The 19,593-nt window shown below is 39.7% G+C and overlaps 1 protein-coding gene across 4 annotated transcripts in view; it reads right to left on the bottom strand.

Moving 5' to 3' along the window:
* WDR7 (WD repeat domain 7) overlaps positions 1-19,593 on the bottom strand; it is a 401,067-nt gene that overhangs the window by 360,644 nt on the left and 20,830 nt on the right. For 2 of the 4 annotated variants that reach the window (XM_053571626.1, XM_053571629.1), the window contains exons 2-4: positions 14,832-14,873; positions 14,275-14,355; positions 9,893-10,064 (exon numbers count right to left, since the gene is read on the bottom strand). In XM_053571626.1, coding sequence (XP_053427601.1) covers positions 9,893-10,051 — 159 coding nt within the window. In that variant the 5' untranslated portion in view covers positions 10,052-10,064; positions 14,275-14,355; positions 14,832-14,873. The remainder of the gene's footprint in view (positions 1-9,892; positions 10,065-14,274; positions 14,356-14,831; positions 14,874-19,593) is intronic. The other 2 variants (XM_053571628.1, XM_053571627.1) reach the window with 1 other exon arrangement.

The raw sequence follows: 19,593 nt of genomic DNA, 5'->3' as shown, positions 1-19,593 counted from the left end.
GATTAAGTGAATATAACATAGTCACAAGACACACATAGTCAGCAAGTGTGTTTTGATCCTGAACAAAAAGCAACTATATCTCTAAGTATCAACAATGAATAATTATAAAACAAAGTTAAAGCATATGGCTCTGCCAACCATTGTTAAATGAAGGAAAAAGTTACATAAATGTAACTATACTCTGCCTCTGACTATATTTTCCTAAGTACAAAGTCAACCAAAAACAGGTAAGTTTAATATTTTTGTAAATAAAAAAATTTCATAAATATGAAAAGACAGTTTTTTGGTGTTTTGACTTTGTTTTGTGAACAAAACAAAAAAAATCATTAGACAGAAGTTTTCTGTGGCATTACAAAGAAATTATTCTTTTTTTTTTTTTTTTGTAGAGACAGAGTCTCACTGTACCACCCTCGGTAGAGTGCCGTGGCGTCACACGGCTCACAGCAACCTCTAACTCTTGGGCTTACGCGATTCTCTTGCCTCAGCCTCCCGAGAAGCTGGGACTACAGGCGCCCGCCACAACGCCCAGCTAACAAAGAAATGATTCTTAAAAATTGTTCTGAATGACCACTAAACAGCCAAAGTATGATAATCATGCTAGAGATAAAAATCAAAATACACATCTGTGCCTACTGTCAATGTGAGATCACAATTCTAAAATGTTAACATCAATAAACTTCCAGAGAAAAATAAATGTTAATTTAATCAGAGGGAAAAAATAAATGTGAGATATATCATACCTGTTATGTATACTCTGCCATAGTCCATAAATATTTAAATCATTGTTAATAACAAAATAATCCATATAGAGAGATATCATAAAATAACTTCTTTGACCAACTTATAAAGATCATCCATCCATCCTCAAAGACCACACAGTTCAAAGGCAAGAGTTATGAGTTAACCAAGCAATCACTGGGCAAAGCAAGAATTTTAAAAGCTTCATGTGTCATTTCTTAAGAGTAAACTGGGCCAGGTACAGTGGCTCACGCCTGTAATCCTAACAGTCTGGGAGCCCAAGGTGGGGGGACAGTTTGAGGCCAGGAGTTCAAGACCAGCAACAACATACCAATACCCCATCTCTACAAAAAAACAGAAAAACTGGCCAGGTGCAGTGTAGGCGCCTGTAGCTCCAGCTCTTGGGAGACTGAGGAGGGAGAAGGAAGTTTGAGGTTTCAGCGAGCAATGATGATATCACTGGCACGCTACTCCTCTGTCTCAAAAAAAAAAAGCAACTGTAAACTGTAACATGAATATTCTAATCTTGGATTTCAGGCTTGTCAGCCATCAATCAGCATGGCTCTTTTCTTGTGCCCCTTGTTTTTTTCCTACTATCTGAAATGCTATAATTATCATTCATTAAGTAAATCATTACTATGTATAAGCATTGTTGTAACTGCTTCATTCCTTCAATGAATTCTTACCATGATCTTGGATGGCCAATGTTAAACATAGGCATGAAAGAATTAAGTTTCAGGCACAAAGGAGTTAAGTAAATCCCCCAAAGTCACAAAGCTACATCTGTCTGCCTCCAACAGCTAAGCTCTTACTTTCACTTCCTTCATCAAACACCATAGACTGTACCCTTCTCTCCAGAAATCAGCTTCTCTACCGAATGAAAGTTCCATGAAGATAGGAACCACTCTCATACATATTCTGCAGCTATACAGGTAGTAGAAAGTAAACAAATAACTACATATAAGGAACAATGCCTACATCTCCATCTTCGTCACCACCTCTCTAAGTCGTCCCTACATCACTGCCTCTGCGGTCTCTCTCGGACGTGTCCCTACCTACATCTCCGGCCTCGTCACCACCTCTCTAAGTCGTCCCTACATCACTGCCTCTGCGGTCTCTCTCAGACGTGTCCTTACCTACATCTCCGGCCTCGTCACCACCTCTCTAGTCCCTACATCACTGCCTCTGCGGTCTCTCTCGGACGTGTCCTTACCTACATCTCCGGCCTCGTCACCACCTCTCTAAGTCGTCCCTACATCACTGCCTCTGCGGTCTCTCTCGGACGTGTCCTTACCTACATCTCCAGCCTCGTCACCACCTCTCTAAGTCGTCCCTACATCACTGCCTCTGCGGTCTCTCTCGGACGTGTCCTTACCTACATTTCCGGCCTCGTCACCACCTCTCTAAGTCATTCCTACATCACTGCCTCTGCGGTCTCTCTCGGACGTGTCCTTACCTACATCTCCGGCCTCGTCACCACCTCTCTAAGTCGTCCCTACATCACTGCCTCTGCGGTCTCTCTCGGACGTGTCCTTACCTACATCTCCAGCCTCGTCACCACCTCTCTAGTCCCTACATCACTGCCTCTGCTGTCTCTCTCGGACGTGTCCCTACCTACATCTCCAGCCTCGTCACCACCTCTCTAAGTCGTCCCTACATCACTGCCTCTGCGGTCTCTCTCGGACGTGTCCCTACCTACATCTCCAGCCTCGTCACCACCTCTCTAAGTCGTCCCTACATCACTGCTTCTGCGGTCTCTCTCAGACGTGTCCTTACCTACATCTCCGGCCTCGTCACCACCTCTCTAGTCCCTACATCACTGCCTCTGCTGTCTCTCTCGGACGTGTCCCTACCTACATCTCCGGCCTCGTCACCACCTCTCTAAGTCGTCCCTACATCACTGCCTCTGCGGTCTCTCTCGGACGTGTCCCTACCTACATCTCCAGCCTCGTCACCACCTCCCTAAGTCGTCCCTACATCACTGCTTCTGCGGTCTCTCTCAGACGTGTCCTTACCTACATCTCCGGCCTCGTCACCACCTCTCTAGTCCCTACATCACTGCCTCTGCTGTCTCTCTCGGACGTGTCCCTACCTACATCTCCGGCCTCGTCACCACCTCTCTAAGTCGTCCCTACATCACTGCCTCTGCGGTCTCTCTCGGACGTGTCCCTACCTACATCTCCAGCCTCGTCACCACCTCTCTAAGTCGTCCCTACATCACTGCCTCTGCGGTCTCTCTCGGACGTGTCCCTACCTACATGTCCAGCCTCGTCACCACCTCTCTAAGTTGTCCCTACATCACTGCCTCCACAGTCTCTCTTGGACGTGTCCCTACCTACATCTCCAGCCTCGTCACCACCCCTGTAAGTCGTCCCTACATCACTGCCTCCGCAGTCTCTCTCGGACGTGTCCTTACCTACATCTCCAGCCTCGTCACCACCTCTCTAAGTCCCTACATCACTGCCTCTGCAGTATCTCTCAGACATGTCCTTGCCACCATGGGGTTTGGGCCAAGCTTCTGCCCTTTTTCACAGATGAAAGGAGACCAAGATACAGACAGCAAAAGTTCTAGCAGCTAGCTACAGTTGTGAATCTTTTCCTAGAAAAAAAAGGGAGTAGGGGGAATACTACCATGTCAAGAGAAGGAATGCTGTGCCACCCTCTCTAAATGTTACATTTCTTCTTCTTGGCCCTTCATAGGCATAATGAACTGCTAGAAATAGAATACCTAAAAAGACCACTTTTTTAGTTTTGTTTTCTCCTGGGTCAAATTCCTTTAATATCTTTCAAAAGATATATTTATCTCCTAACCCCACCCCACATCACTACCCCCCATTTTGTCCCTCTTACTTGAACTTAAATAAACAAAACATTCTAGTGAAATCCATGTAAAAATATTAGTGATTTGTTTGAGATCTCACACGTCAGTTCCATTGCTTATAATCATTCCAGTATAAAGTAGTGTGATTTTTCCCTTTCAGCACTGCATTACTGATTCATGTTTGGCCTGCCATCAATACTGAAGGCATATCACATTTCCAGTCATTTGCCAACCGGTACACCCAGCCCTTACATGTCATTCAAGTTTATGGTACCATTATTCCAGTTTTCTGAGGTCATGAGGATGAGCGCCCTATTTATCTTTGTATCCAAAATGCTTAGAAATCAACGGGGCATGGTGGCCGCCATCCATATGTACTGCCAGCACTCTGGGAGGCTAAAGCAAGAGTATTCCTTGAAGCCAGGAGTTTGAGACCACCCAAGCAACATACCATAGATCTCATTCTGAAAAAAAAAAAAGAAAAATCAGCTGAGTGCCCTGGCGGGCACCTGTAATCCCAGCTACTCAGGAGGCTGAGGCAGGAGGGTTGCCTGAGCCCAGGCCTTCGAAGTTGCAGTGAGCTGTGATTGTGCCACTGCACTCCACCCTTGGCAACAGAGCAAGACCCTGTCTCCTTAAATAAAAGCCCAGAACCCAGAAATGTATAGAACTCAAATACCAACTACTGTTGAATTACTAAGTTGAATTTAATTGATTTCCTTCTGAGTGTTATCAGTGTTAAACTCCACATGGCTCTGTGCCCTCCCTAATGTGATCCCATCATGTGACCTTCTCCCAACTCCTTCTCTGTGCTCTTAGAACTCAAGGGTAATGATCCCCACATGGCTCTGTGTCCTCCCTAATGTGATCCCATCATGTGACCTTCTCCCAACTGCTTCTCTGCGCTCCTAGAACTTAAGGGTAATGATCAGCAAAATCCTCAGTAGCTGCAACCTCATTTGTGAAAGTTGCTTTCAAACTTCTTGCTATAATCAAAACCTGGACGTTTCCTGAGTATCGTCTCTGTCTAAAGCCTCTGAAGAAGTGGCCTGGTTTTCTCCTTCACTTCACATACTACCAATGCCTGCAGAAAGAAAGAGTGTCTTCTCTATTCCTCATTCTCTCTTCCAGAATTTTTGGCTTTCCCTGCCTCTAGCAAAACCTTTAGCACTTTTACACCTTATACCATCAGCATCTACCTTACATTTCATTACAAATATTCAAGTTTCTCACTCTCATTCCTTGAAGATTCTGGCAGTTACTATCTCACTCTCCAATACATCTGATATCTTAGTATAGGAGGTGTAAATATCTTTACAGATACCTTGCAATACCCAGGCCTCGGACTCCCTAAGGTCCTTACCACTAATCACCTTGCCATCCACCCCACTGTACTCTAGACCCATGACCGTTAATAAATGAACTACTCTCAAATCTAAGTCAAGCATCTCATCTTCCAACCACTACCTCCTACCTTTCTAACCCCATCTACCTTTCAACCCCCAAAATTCTTCACCCCCACCAAAACCTCAGATGCACCTCTTCCCAGCCTCCATCACACTGTCCTCTATCCCTCATCCCCTCAGATCAAGGCTGTCCACACTCAAGAGTCCATGAGGCATCACATGATCACTACCTTGCACACACACTCAGATTACTTGCCAGGCAAAACCTCAACCGAGTTTAATCTGGATCTCCATTTGGCTTGGGCCTACATCCAAGACACTAAAGGTGGTTGGGAAGGAAAAAAAAACAAAAAACACTACCCTGATGACTGGTTGCATGCTAAATTAACCATGTCTACGTTCAGGGAGGCCCTGAGTGCTGCCCAACAGTCCTGACTCATGTCTCCAGTCCACGCACGCTCCCACCATCCCAGATACCCACGGCTCAGCCCCCTCCTCCTCACGCCTCCAACAGCTCCTCCACTGTCCTGCCTTTCAGCTGACAGCCTTGCTTAATTTTCTGAAAAATAGTAGAAGCACCAAGAAATTGTCATATTGCTACCAAAAGTACAACCAACCCGCCTGCACCCACATATTCCAACTTCCCTACTACCATGAATAAATGTTTCTTCTCCTCTCAAAGAAAGCTCCTCAGTCTGAACACTCTAGTCCATCCAGAGGGATGGAACACATTTCCATCCCTGCTACTCCAGTGGTTCTCAACCTTCCTAATGCTGTGACCCTTAAATGCAGTTCCGCAGGTTGAGGGGACCCCCAACCATAAAATTATTTCCGTTGCTACTTCATAACTATCATTTTGCTACTGTTGTGAATCGTAATGTAAATATCTGATATGCAGGCTGTATTTAGGCGACCTCTGTGAAAAGGTCGTTCGACCCCAAAAGGGGTCACAATCCACAGGTTGAGAACCACTGCTCTAGTCTGTGAACGCCACTTCACCTGCCACCATTCTCTTAAAAATCAATATTCATTTACGTTTCATCATTCCTTTCAGTATACAAACATATCAAAATACCTCCCATTAAAAAATAGCAATACCACCATATCAAGAAAATGAAAGACAAATCTGCATCTGGATAAATGCAGAAAATGCACATGGCAAAATCTAGCACTTTCATGACAAAAAACATAAACTAGGAACAGAAGGGAACTTCCTCAAACTGATAAAGATAACGTCATACTTAAAAGTGAAAGATAAGATGCTACCCTCTACTAAAATTAATAACAAAATAACAATATCCACACTTGCTACTTCTATTCAGCATTATACTGGAGGTACTATACAAGACAATGGGGGGGGGATGAAATAAAAGGCATCCCTATTGGAAAGGAAAAAGTAAAACTATCCCTTTCCAAGAACGACATTATCTTGTATACAGAAAGTCCTAGGGGATCCATTAAAAAACTATTAGAACTGATAAATTAAGTCCAATAAGGTGATGGCATACAAGATCAATTAACAAAGTTTAATTGTATTGTATACACCAGTAATGAGAAATCTGAAAATAAAATAAATTGGATAATAGATTCACAAAATAAAATTCTTAGAAATAAATTTAAGAAGCATAAAACGGCTCGGCACCTGTGGCTCAAGCGGCTAAGGTGCCAGCCACATACACCTGAGCTGGTGGGTTCGAATCCAGCCCGGGCCCACCAAACAACAATGACGGCTGCAACCAAAAAATAGCCGGTTGTTGTGGCGGGCACCTATAGTCCCAGCTACTTGGGAGGCAGAGGCAGGAGAATTGCTTGAGCCCAGGAGTTGGAGGTTGCTGTGAGCTGTGAAGCCATAGCACTCTACCCAGGGCAACAGCTTGAGGCTCTGTCTCAAAAAAAAAAAGCATAAATGGAGGAGGGAGGGAGAGCAGGGAAAGAAAGAAGGAGGGGGTGGGGTCTCGGTGTGCATCACACCTTCTGGGGGCAAGACACAATCGTAAGAGGGACTTTACCTAACAAATGCAATCAATGTAACCTAGTTTCTTGTACCCTCAATGAATCCCCAACAATAAAAAAAATAAAAAAGAATGTCAAAAAAATAAAATAAAATAAAATAAAAAGCATAAACCTGGTGGCACCTGTAGCACAGTGGCTACGACACAGCCACAGGCACCGAGGCTGGCATGTTCGAAACCGGCCCGGATCTGCTAAACAACAATGACAACTGCAACAGAAAAATAGCCAGGCATTGTGACAGGCACCTGTAGTCCCAGCTACTTGGGAGGCTGAGGCAAGAGAATCACTTGAGCCCAAGAGCTTGAGGTTGCTATGAGCTGTGATGCGACGGCACTCTACTCAGGGCGATAGCCTGAGACTATCTCTCAAAAAATAAATAAATAAATAAATAAATAATAAAATAAAAAGCATAAACCTTGGCTTCGGTGCCTACAGCTCAGCGGCTAGGGTGCCAGCCACATACATGGGGGCTGGCGGGTTCGGACCCGGCCTGCACCTGCCAAACAACAATGACAACTACAAGAAAATAGCCAGGCATTGTAGCAGGCAACTGTAGTCCCAGCTACTTGGGAAGCTGAGGCAAGAGAATCAATTAAGCCCAAGAGTTTGAGGTTGCTGTGAGCGGTGATGCCACAGAGGGTGACATAGTGAGACTCTGTCTTAAAAAAAAAAGTATAAACCTTATTCTACAAAATGCTGCTGAAAAAAATTTCAAGATCTAAATAAATGGAAAGGTATTCCATGTTTATGGATCAGAAAACTTAATACTATCCGAACTAATCTATAGGTTCCCTATTAAAATCTCAATTGCTTCTTTGAAGAAATTGACAACCTGATCCTAAAATTTGCATGGAAATTCAAAGGACCTTAAATAGCCTAAACAATCTTAAAAAAGAAGACTAATATTAGAAGACTCATACGTCCCTATTTCAGAACTTAATATAAAACAACAGTAATTAAGACAGTGTCATATAACATAAGAATAAACAGACACAACAATGGAATAAAATCGAGAGTCCAGGATCAAACCCATGTGTCTATGGTCAATTGATTTTCACAAGGGTACTAATACCATTCAACGGGGAACAAGTAGTACTTTCAACAAATAGTGCTGGGACACCTTGATAGCCACATGCACAAGAATGAAGTCAGACCCCTATCTCATACCATATGTAAAAATTAACTTACATAGATCAAAGACCTAACTGTAAAAGGTAATACCATAAAACTCTGAGAAAAAACACAGGGATAAATCTTTATGACCTTAGATTTGGCAATGGTTTCTGAAAGATAACAATAAAAGTACAAGCAAAGAAAGGAAAAATAGATAAAGAAGACTTCATCTAAGTTAAAATATTTTGTGGGCTGGGCATGGTTGCTCACGCCTATAATGCCAGCACTCTAGGAGGCCGAGGCAAGTGGATTGCTTGAGCTCACAAGTTCGAGACCAGCCTGAGCAAAAAAAATAGAAATATCTCTACTAAAAATAGAAAAATTGAGGCAAGACGATTGCTTGAGCCCAGGAGTTGGAGGTTGCTGTGAGCTATGACGCCACGGCACCCTATCCAGGGCAACAGCTTGAGACTCGACCTCAAAAAAATAAATAAATAAATAAAAATAAAATAAAATATTTTGTGCTTCAAAGGACACCACCAAGAAAGTGAGAAGAAAGCCCACAGCATGGAGGAAATATGTGCGAATCACATATCTGTTTAAAAATTTGCATGTAGAATAAATAAATAATTCTTACAACTCAATAATAAAAAAAAAAATCCAATTTTAAAATGGGCAAAGGAAAGCATTTTTAATTAAAAAAAAATTCTTAACCGGGCAAAGATTCTAAATAGACAGTTCACCAGAAAGTATATACAAATGGCCAATGAGAACGGGAAAAGTTGATCAACATCATTAGCCATCAGGTAAATGCAAACCAAAGCCACAATGAGATACAATTTATACCAACTAGTACGGCTACAATCAAAAGGACAGTAACATCTGTTGACAAGGATATAAAAAAACTGGACCTCTCATACACTGCTGATGGGAATGTAAAATGGTATGGTCACTTTGGAAAATAGTCTGCCAGTTCTTCAAATGGTCAAACACAGAATTACCATTTGATCCAGCAATTCCACGCACTGGTGTATACTTAGGAGCAATGAAAATGTATGTATGGCCACAAAAAACTGGCACACAAATGTTCATAGCAGCATTATTCATAAAGGCCAAAAACAGAAACAACCCCAAATTTTGTCAACTGATAAATGGACAAAGCGTAATATAAAAGAAAAAATCATTTGGTCCTAAAAAGAACTGCAGTATTAATACATCTAAAACTTGGATGAACCTTGAAAACATTACACTAAGTGATAAAAGCCAATCATAAAAACCACATATGAGTTGCTGCCTATAGCTCAAGCGGCTAAGGCGTCAGCCACATACACCAGAGCTGGCGGGTTTGAATCCGGCCCAGGCCTGCCAAACAATGGCAACTACAACCAAAAAACAGCTGGACGATGTGCGGGTGCCTGTAGTCCCAGCTACTTGGGAGGCTGAAGCAAGAGAATTGCTTAAGCCCAGGACTTTGAGGTTGCTGTGAGTTATAACGCCACAGCATTCTACTGAGGGTGACATAGTGACACTCTGTCTCAAAAAAGAAAAAAAAAAATCTTAAATGTAACATACATTAAGCCACTTAGGATAGATATTAATATCATGTTTCAAAATAGCCAAAGCCAATAGAAGTCAACTTTGATGGAAAAGGTAAATAATCAACCTGCATAATACCAATTTTAGTCAAAACATATTTTGCAGAAAATATATTATAAACCCAAGTATTATTCTGAAGCTGTGTTACTTTCTAATAATAAGTTCTTTATATTTAAAATGTACAATAGGCATTTCAAATACTTACTTCCAGTCTTACTGAAAGATCCCAGAGACATATCTGCCCATCATGGCATCCTGTGACGATCGTGTCCCCATCATCTGTTAACAGCACTGCTGAGATACAGTGCGTTGGAGCTCTGCGACCCCAAAGAACTATGGGGAGAACAAGGCTGTTTCCTGCCATTGTGTTTCCCAACCTGAAAATGTTATAAAAATTAAATCAGATATCACAGTGTTTTTCTCTAAAACATGGTAATACATTCTTATATCTATGAGGCTCAATTATACAATTTGGAAATAAGCATATATTCTTGGGGGTAAATTTTAGCCACTTAATTATGTATTATTCCTCCCCCAAAACGACTAATTTATCATGACTACTTTCAGATTCAGCTGTGTATAAAATGCACATAAGACACAGGTCTTTACCCTAGCCATTCACAATCTTGGAAATTTACCAATGAAAGGCCAATGACTTCAGTACCTCATTTATATAGCACTTCACAGTTCATGAAGCACTTTTATGTACACTACTTCATTTTGATTTTCAAAATAGTCTTTTGTGGTTGGCAGAGTAGAAACAGCAGTATAGACCAGGCACAGTGGCTCACGCCTATAATCTGAGCACTCTGGGAAGCCAAGGTGGGTGGATGGCCTAAGCTCAGCAGTTCAAGGCCTGAGCAAGAACAGGAGCTCATCTCTACCAAAAATAGAAAAACTGGCCAGGTGTTGTAGTGAGCACCTGTAGTCCCAGCTACTAGAGAGACTGAGGCAAGAGCACTGTTTGAACCCATAGAGTTTGAGGTTGCTGTGAGCTGTGACACCATGGTACTCTACCCAGGGAGATAGAGTGGGAAGGTGTCTCAAAAAAAAAAAAAAAGGAACTAAGCTATAAAGGTATAAGAATTACTTGCCCTGGGACACAGAACTAGCAAGTCATAAATCCCAGTGCAAATTCTGACCTTCTGTTCCAAGTCATCTGCCTCCATAAAAAAACAGACAAGTCAATAATAAAAATTATTCTCAAAAAGTCCTTTATAACAGACTGTACACTACCACTGGACAATAATTATGAACTTTCTAAGTCTTGGGAATTCTTCTAGATATGATGTGCATATATAAATACAAATATATATAATCTCAATATATTCCTCACAATGACAAGTGAGGTCTCCAAACCGCATTAGGCCTCCAAACCAGTAATAAATACCAATGCTCAAGAAAATCTCAGTACTTTCATTTACACTGTGCTAGACATTAAAAAGAGTATCTTCAGTGAGAAATTCATTCAACCACATTTACTCCAACCTATTATACCTAAAGGTCATGGATATCTTTTGTTGTAATAGCTGAAACTTGAAGAAAAAAAGAACTCCTTTTTTTAATTATTATTATTTTTACATATAGGTGTGTTTATTAGGTTTCCACTTTTTGCCTTCACAAAATTAAAAAGGCTTAAAAATTAACAACAATAACAATGTTTAAGATAAGGACTAGAAACAAAAACCTCGTAAAGAATGAACGAAGATAAATACATTCAGAAACGAAATCAGACGATTGCTGCAACAAAGAAAAAAGTCCTTTTAAACTTGTTTCTCCATAATAAAAATGTAGCTTCTGGTAAAAGGATTTGAATTTGAGATGATAAACAAATTAATCAGCGTATACTGGGGTGTACCTCTTACAGGACAGTACAAACTTATTCCTTCACATAACAAAATTAAAATCTAGTTGGTGAAACAATATTTAAGTGTAATAAACTATGTGGTTAAAGAACTAAAAATAGGAATGTAGCGACATTAGAGAGAAAGAAAGGCTAGAATAGTCAAAGCGGGCTCCACAGAGTGCTGATAGATCTTATCAGCCACCAGGGGCCACTCAAGACCTGATCACTAAAAAGAAAATGAGGCATGCAAAAACCACAAGTGACACTGGAATGCTCACTGACAACAATCTAGATTACATTTTTTTTAATTAGAAAGCATTGCTTTCATCAGTTTGTTTCCACCAAAACTTGGTAACAATTTTGGTAAAATTAAAAGGAAATACATTTAAAGAAAAAATTAAGTCCACTTCCTATTAACAAACCCTAGTCGTCTCATCTACCATGACACTCACAATTATTTCCCTATTCCTATTTGACATCAGAAAGTAAAACTAAGCAATAAGCAGATTTTAATAAATTTGGAACAGCATATTTCTGGCTGAATGACTTATCCAACAATGACTTTTTCAAAAAGAGAATCTGGAAAGAGTTCATTTTTCCATGGTGACAACACTCAATTTTAAATTATACCACCAAAGAAGATTTCTCTCAAGTAAGTAAGTGCAAAGCGTTGCATACAACAGGGTAAGATCTGGAAGGAACACCCACACTGCCTAGCCTAAAGAGATACAAATAGAAAAGGGCTCAGAACTACAGACAGTAAATGGTAGAAAATGGCCTGAAACATTTTTTTTGTAATACCTTCAAAACCTCATAAAAATGAAACTTTAGAAAAGCCACTAGAGCACTAATAAAATAATGTAAACTATAAAATAACACCGCTTATGATGATTGAATAGTGTATCACGATATACTATTCATATCGTGATACACTATTCTGAGAAGGACCATCACTGAATTGGCAGCCACATAAACCTAGTTCTAAGCAAACTTTTTAAGCAAAAAGTGGGCACAGTAGTTAGGACCTCACCATTTAATTAGGTGTATCACAGGAATCTAAGTTTGAATTTCTTTCAACTGAATAGCCAAGACAAGCTAAACAGGCACCACAGGGGAGTTATTTAAGAAGAAAAAAAAAAGAGTGATGTAAATATAGCGTGCATGCAGTTTCTCAAGCATCAGCATTCAACTGGTCTGTTTATTAGTTAATGACCCATTGTTAATGTTTCCAACATTATCACCTATCATATTATATGAAGAAAATTAAATATAACCTACAAAAGCTTTACATTAAATGGAAATGAAACAAGTCACAGAACAGGCTTCATTACATTAAAAAAATTTTTATTTTCATGAAAAAGGCCAAAGGCAAAAAGTGACTGTGTAAATGATTAGAAAAATCTGATATGGTATTAACTGTAATGGAAACTCGGGAACAAATTATCTTACCAACTCTATAAAATATTATATATAATATATTCAGACCTTGCAACTAATAGCTAATCTGAAGGTAGTGAGTTATCTCAATTGAGGCTCACAGTCCCTTAAGTACAGCTTAAACTCCTTGCTCTATTCTTTCGCCTCTCTCACTACTACACTTGACTGGCTTTAAAAATAAATAATAATAGATTTTGCAATGAATACACTTATGGGAAATGTTATCTTTCAAATGTTAACCTGTTTTGGACCAGGCACAGTGGCTCACATCTGTAATCCGAGCACTCTGGGAGGCCAAGGCAGGTAGATTTCTTGAGCTCAGAAATTCAAGACCAGCCTGAGCAACAGTGAGACCTCATCTCTACTAAAAACAGAAAAACTAGCCAGGTTTTGTGGGATGCCTGTAGTCCCAGCTACTTGGGAGGCTAAAGCAAGAGGACTCCTTGAACCCGAGAGTTTGAGGTTGTTGTAAGCTATGACACCACAGCACTCTACCCAGGGCAAAAGAGTGGGACTCTGTCTCAAAAAAAAAAAAAAAAAGAGAAAGTTAACATGTTTTTATAAATAGATATGTTCTATGACTAAATGTTTCTAAAAACAGAAAAATGCTTCATTTATGTTTATATCAAAATCTGGCTTTAAATTATATTTAGAAATTGGTTACTAAATAAAATTTTTAAAAGACAAAGCTAAGTCAACAAATACCAGGATTCCAGATTCTACTTCTCATGTTGCCATTAATTAAGCAGTCTTTGATGATATCTCATTTCTGAGGCTCAGTTTTCTCAAGAGTTATAAATTTTTACAGTGAATCTTTTTTGTTGTTGAGACAGAGCCTCAAGCTGTTGCCCTGGGTAGAATACTGTGGCATCACAGCTCACAGCAACCTCCAGCTCCTAGGCTCAAGCAGTTCTCCTGCCTCTGCCTCCCAAGTAGCTGGGACTACAGGTGCCCACCACAACGCCCGGCAATTTCTTTTTTTTTTGGTTGCAGCCATCATTGTTGTCTGGCAGGGGCTGGATTCGAACCTGCCAGCTCAGGTGTATGGCTGGTGCCTTAGCCACTTGAGCCGCAGGCACCAAGCCTACAGTGAATCACTTTTAAGTCAAAAAATTAAATCATTCTGGAAGCAGTGGTCGTAGAGATAAAACTTCAATCATTTCTTTTGATTAATTTCAGGTATTTATTTTACCTAATTTCACCTATTTCTCATCTCTGTACAGAAACAATAATTTTAAACAAAAAGCAAACGGTATTCCAGTCAACAACAACAAAAACAGTAAGTGAAAGAGCACTGGACTTACAATGGGAAGACATGTATCCAAATCCTGACTCTTCCATGTGACCTTGACAAAGTTACCTCTCTAGGTCTCAGTTCCCCCTCTCTGTAAAAGATGGATAATAATGCTCCCCTCTCAAAAAGCTGTCACAGAAGACTAAGCGACCACTTATGTAATACGACTAGTACAATGCCTAGTGCATGGCAGATGCTCAGTAAATATTATTTTTTTACTATAATATTTTACTATATTATTTTTTTACTAATTATATTTTTTAATATAATTTTTTACAAAAAGCACAGATTTTGCTTCTTCTTCACATTCTGCTTGCACATGTACAAGTCTCTTCTAGCACTAAGTATTTAATATGGTGACACTTTTCATCTTTCATTGACTTCCTGCCACAATATAAAAGCTTGTCTGCACGGTCTTGTCAAACACAACACAAATATGCAAATGTGCAGTGCAAATATGGCAATTTCGTCCTACATGACTTTATTAGAAATAATACTACAAACTTCCATCTGAAAACTACAAAGGTTTTCTGACTAAATTTTGTTCTCATTAAAAACAAGAATTACCTTATATTTTAGAGCAGCATTTCCCAAGCATCCAGTTTATACCTATAACATGAAAGGTATAAATGTTACAACAGTGGACAAGACAGACACTATTCAACTGTCCATTGGGGCTTACACGCATGCAAACAATCAATTACAACAGAGCATAACAGAACTCGCAAGACATGCAGAATGCGTTTGTTGTTTGGATTCCCTAACCTAGATTTAAACGGGTCCACAAACAATTCCTATAAGAAATAATGAATGGAATGAGTAGGAATTAACCAAGGAAAAGGGTCAGGGAATCACATGTTCCAAGTACCCAAAGTAAGAGCTCAATTATTTCCGGACAGTGAAAACAGGAGGACTGATACTCAGAGTAAAAAGGCAGAATGTTAAGACAAAAACCAACAGGCCAACATTCATCAGATACTAAAGTTCTTGATAATCCATCATAAAGCGCTTGAATTTTAACCTGACAGCAACGGGAAGCAGGTCAAAATATATATATGACCTATATATATCATATATAGAGAGAGAGACCTATATATATATATGATATATATAGGTCATATATATATTTATATGATATATATAGGTCATATATATATTTTCAGAAAGATCACTCTAGCTGCAATACAATGAACAGGGACTAGACTGTGGGCCTGAAGACCAAAGAGACTCTGCAGTACCATAGGTGAGAGGCGGATGGCAACTTAATTCATTACAATCTCTTGTTATTTCTTTCAGGGAGTCTCTGTTTAATGGCTGTCTCCACTACCACTCTTTATACCCCATGTAAACGAGATTCACATTCTATGTACTCACCACCATAGGATGCTTAGCTTAGTGTCAGCCACACAGGCTGTTCTGAATAAATAAATGATGAAGGGCATTAGTGGTGAGAATGATAATAATAACATGGATATGAAAGCTATTTTAGACAATACGTGGGACTTGGTGCTCAACAAAGCAAGTTGAGAAGGATGAAACATGAATTTTGATAAGGCTTCACACAGAGGTACTCAGGATGAAAAAAGAAGAAAAAGCATTTTTAAATACGAGAAGCTTTCCAAGTAAAGGACGGGCACTGTTACCACCTGTAACAGTGGTTCTCAGCCTTCCTGATGCCACAACCCTTTAAGACAGTTCCTGTGGGTCAGTCCAGTGGTTGAGAACCGCTGACCTATAACAATACTGATGCCCAAGGAACTCATCACTAAATTTAGATTCTAATATGTAAGATAAATGATTCTACATTTAACCATAATTTATTAGCTATAGATTTTGGGAAAGGAGAAAATGCTTCAAGCAGTGAGTTTCAGCTGAGCCAAATTGTAAAGAGTCTTAATGGTCCAATAAATAGATATCTAAACAAAGAAGCAAAAAAGCTAAAACTTTTTGAGATGGTATGAAGGTTGGACCAATACAGAGAAAAAACTACACACAGAGAAACCAAGTCAACACTCCTGCAACAGACCTGGGTGCACAGTGGTAATAAGCTTAGCTAATATGATGAGAGTCGTAACAGAAAAACAGGAGACATGACAGGAAAATCACTAAATCCTGGGGCTTGCTGACATACGTAAGGCCACGGGCAAGAAGACCTCACCTTCCAAACTGCGTGAAAAGGAAAGAAGGAAGAGGGAGGAAGGAGAGAGAGGACAAGGAGGCTAAAGGGGAAAAGAGACATAATCTGGTCTCAAAGAAATTATGGGTATAACTCAGAAAATATTTTCATACAATGACATCAGAGAAATCAACAAAATGTGTTCCACATGAATGTCAAAAATCTTTTCCAAACCAAGACATTTCAAAAATGTATGAAATATGGGTCTACCTCATGCTGTTTTGCTTTTTTTATATTTAAGCACTTAAAAAAGAAAGGCTGTTATAATTGACCAAAAATAATCTGGTTTCCCAATCTAGAATGGAGAAGAGTATAGCTTCTCTATCTTGCAGATTTTTTTATTTTGGTGAATATTTAGATCCATTAGCAACTCTCTCATACTCACCCAGCATATTGTCCTCAGACCTCAGAGGCACACAGCTCTCCTAATTCCTAAGGAAACACTCCTCATTCCTCATTTACCACAAAATTCCATTCATCAAAAACTTCAGTATCCAGTAAAATCAAGATTTCACTAAAACATAGTACTCACTGATCTTCTAAGATAAACGGAACTGTAGTGTTTACAGATAAAATCAATGACAACTGGGATCAGTGGCTCTTGGGAGATGGAAGAGAATATGGGATAAGAGGTGTTGGAAGGGATGAAAATGAAACAGGATCACGAGTATGTTGGGAGCTATGCACCCAGATCTTCCTTCAAGAATGAAGGACTTACTACCCCTGGAGGCCTAGGTTGTCAGCCCCCACTAAGGATCGCCTCAGCGGAAGAAACATCCCTTCCTAAACTCCTGTCCCCTTCCTGTGGGACAGCCCAGATGCAATCGCTGATGGAAGTGAACTACAAAGGCCCAGCCCCTCACCAGTGCAGGATATCTCTGAAGGGCCATTCCACCTTCAGAACTCAACCCAGGGTCAACTGAGACTCCTCGGAGACTCATCACAACTCAACTTTTATCCTTGGCCAAACTTACTTCCCTTCCCTGGACCCTGGCTCAAGGAGTGCCCCTAATAAACCTGAGCACTAATCTCCATCTCAGAGTCTGCTCACCAGGGAACACAGAGTGTAAAAGTAGGGGAGCTCTTTTTGGTACAAGTGCTCATTTATACTATTTCTATTTTTACATGTGTGAGAATTTTTGTAATTTTTAAATGGTACATGGAAGGAACTTCAAGATCCATCAATTAGGAATTAAATAAACTATGATAAAGCCTTACAACCAACAGCACAGAATGAATTATAAGACAGTCTCTAAAACAGAAGAGTACGCACATTTACATGAATGTTTTAAGTAATTCTGGAATGATCTCAAATAAATAAAAATCAGTCATGATTGCCTCTAAAAAGGGAAAATACAAGGAAGAGACTAGGTTGAGAGGGTTTTTCTCCCATCTTCGTGTTTTCTACCATAATAGAGTTAAATAAAGTTAATGAACATCAGCTCTTTCTGCTGTGAGTGCCGTGCCCCAAACCCCTGACTACAGTCTGCCTACTCCTGCAACCCTGCCTTCACCACACCTTTCAAATAACTAATGCATAACACTCACTCGTCTGCTCCACGCAAGTCTGTGTTGCTGAAGGATAAAATCTAGGTAAGTTCACCACTGATTGTCTAATCATTATCAAGCAAACTGCATTTCACCAGGATTTGAGGTGATTTACCAGCACCTAAGATGGTCACTTTTACTAGTAATCAGTATGTATTTATTGAATGAATAAACAGAGAACCATAACTAGCATTTTCCTAAGCTCTGATTGTGTGCCAGTTTCATATACAATTTTAATTTGGTCCCTTTAAGGAAAATAAATCTCCCCTTTTTGCTAAATCTAACTCCTCCCAAACTTTCAAGTATCTTACTCTCTTAATTATGCTCTACCATTTCAATATCTTTCTATTAAATTACTTGTCCTTAAAACATGTCTACATCTCATTTTTGCCCAAAACACTTTCACCTATTACTAGCCCTTACTTATAAATCTAATAATCACATACAATCTCTCTCTAATTACATTCAACATTTTGGTGTCTGTGGTCTCTAACCCGATGCTTTCACTTTCTAATTATAAGGGATTCGTGTACCCTTGTTTCTACCCTCAAGCAGACTTAATTTAAGGACACTCAAGATCTAGTACATGAAGAGGTCAACAATCTCTCCAAGATGATACTCCATGGAAGAACTCTCTAATATGGCAGAGGGAAGTAACACCTTATGAGAAGAGTGAGGAAAGAGGATGGATTGACTTTCATCAACAGCTGATAAGTATTCTTCCCAAATCTAGTCATTTTATATACACAGTACAGCTAGCTGCTGGTTTGCTGATTATTTGGTAGTCTTCAATACCTTCTTTTCATGGGATACACATTTTCCCAATTATCTTCTTATTTTCTCCGCTTTCTTATAGGCCTAGAAAGCCCTTACAAAAGAGCCAAGGAAAAATCTTTCACCCCTACCTGCTCAGGTTTTAGTTTTTTAAAAAATCTGAATTTAAAAAAAAAAACAATCTGATTATGTCTTTAAGAAAACTTAAGATGAGGCCAAGTGCAGTTGATCGTGCCTGAAATATCAGCACTCTCAGAGGCCAAGGCAGGTGGACACTCTGAGCTCACAGTGTTCAACAACAGCCTGAACAAGGGTGAGACCCGTCTCTAAATAATAGCCAGGCACTGTGGCAGGCACCTGTACTCCCGGCTACTTGGGAGGCTGAGGCAAGAGGATCCCTCGAGCCCAAGAGTTGGAGGTTGCTAGAAGCTATGATGCTACAGAACTCTAGCCAGGGTGAGGGTGACAGAGTGAGACTGTCTCAAAAAAAAAAAAAAAAAAAGCTTAAAATGAAATGTACTTTTTCCCTTGTGACTCCTCCCAAATTTTTATTGTGAAAAATCTCAAATACACAAAAATTTCAAAGAATAATATAAAGATCACTCAACAAATAATCTTGTCACATTTACCTTACATTACAGCATATCTACGTACAATCCGTATATATGTTTGTCTGTATATGTGCTGTATTAATATACACATACACATATATGCAGACTTTTTGGTTGAACCATTTGATTGTGACAATTTACCTCTAAATACTTTTAAATATAGAAATTAAAAATAAGGACATTCTCCTTCATAAACAGTATCATTATCACAATCACTTTT

This window comes from Nycticebus coucang, chromosome 19 (genome assembly GCF_027406575.1).
Source record: "Nycticebus coucang isolate mNycCou1 chromosome 19, mNycCou1.pri, whole genome shotgun sequence".
Lineage (NCBI taxonomy): Eukaryota > Metazoa > Chordata > Mammalia > Primates > Lorisidae > Nycticebus > Nycticebus coucang.
The sequence above is the reverse complement of the archived record's forward strand: the minus strand, read 5'-3'. Positions and strand labels throughout refer to the sequence as shown.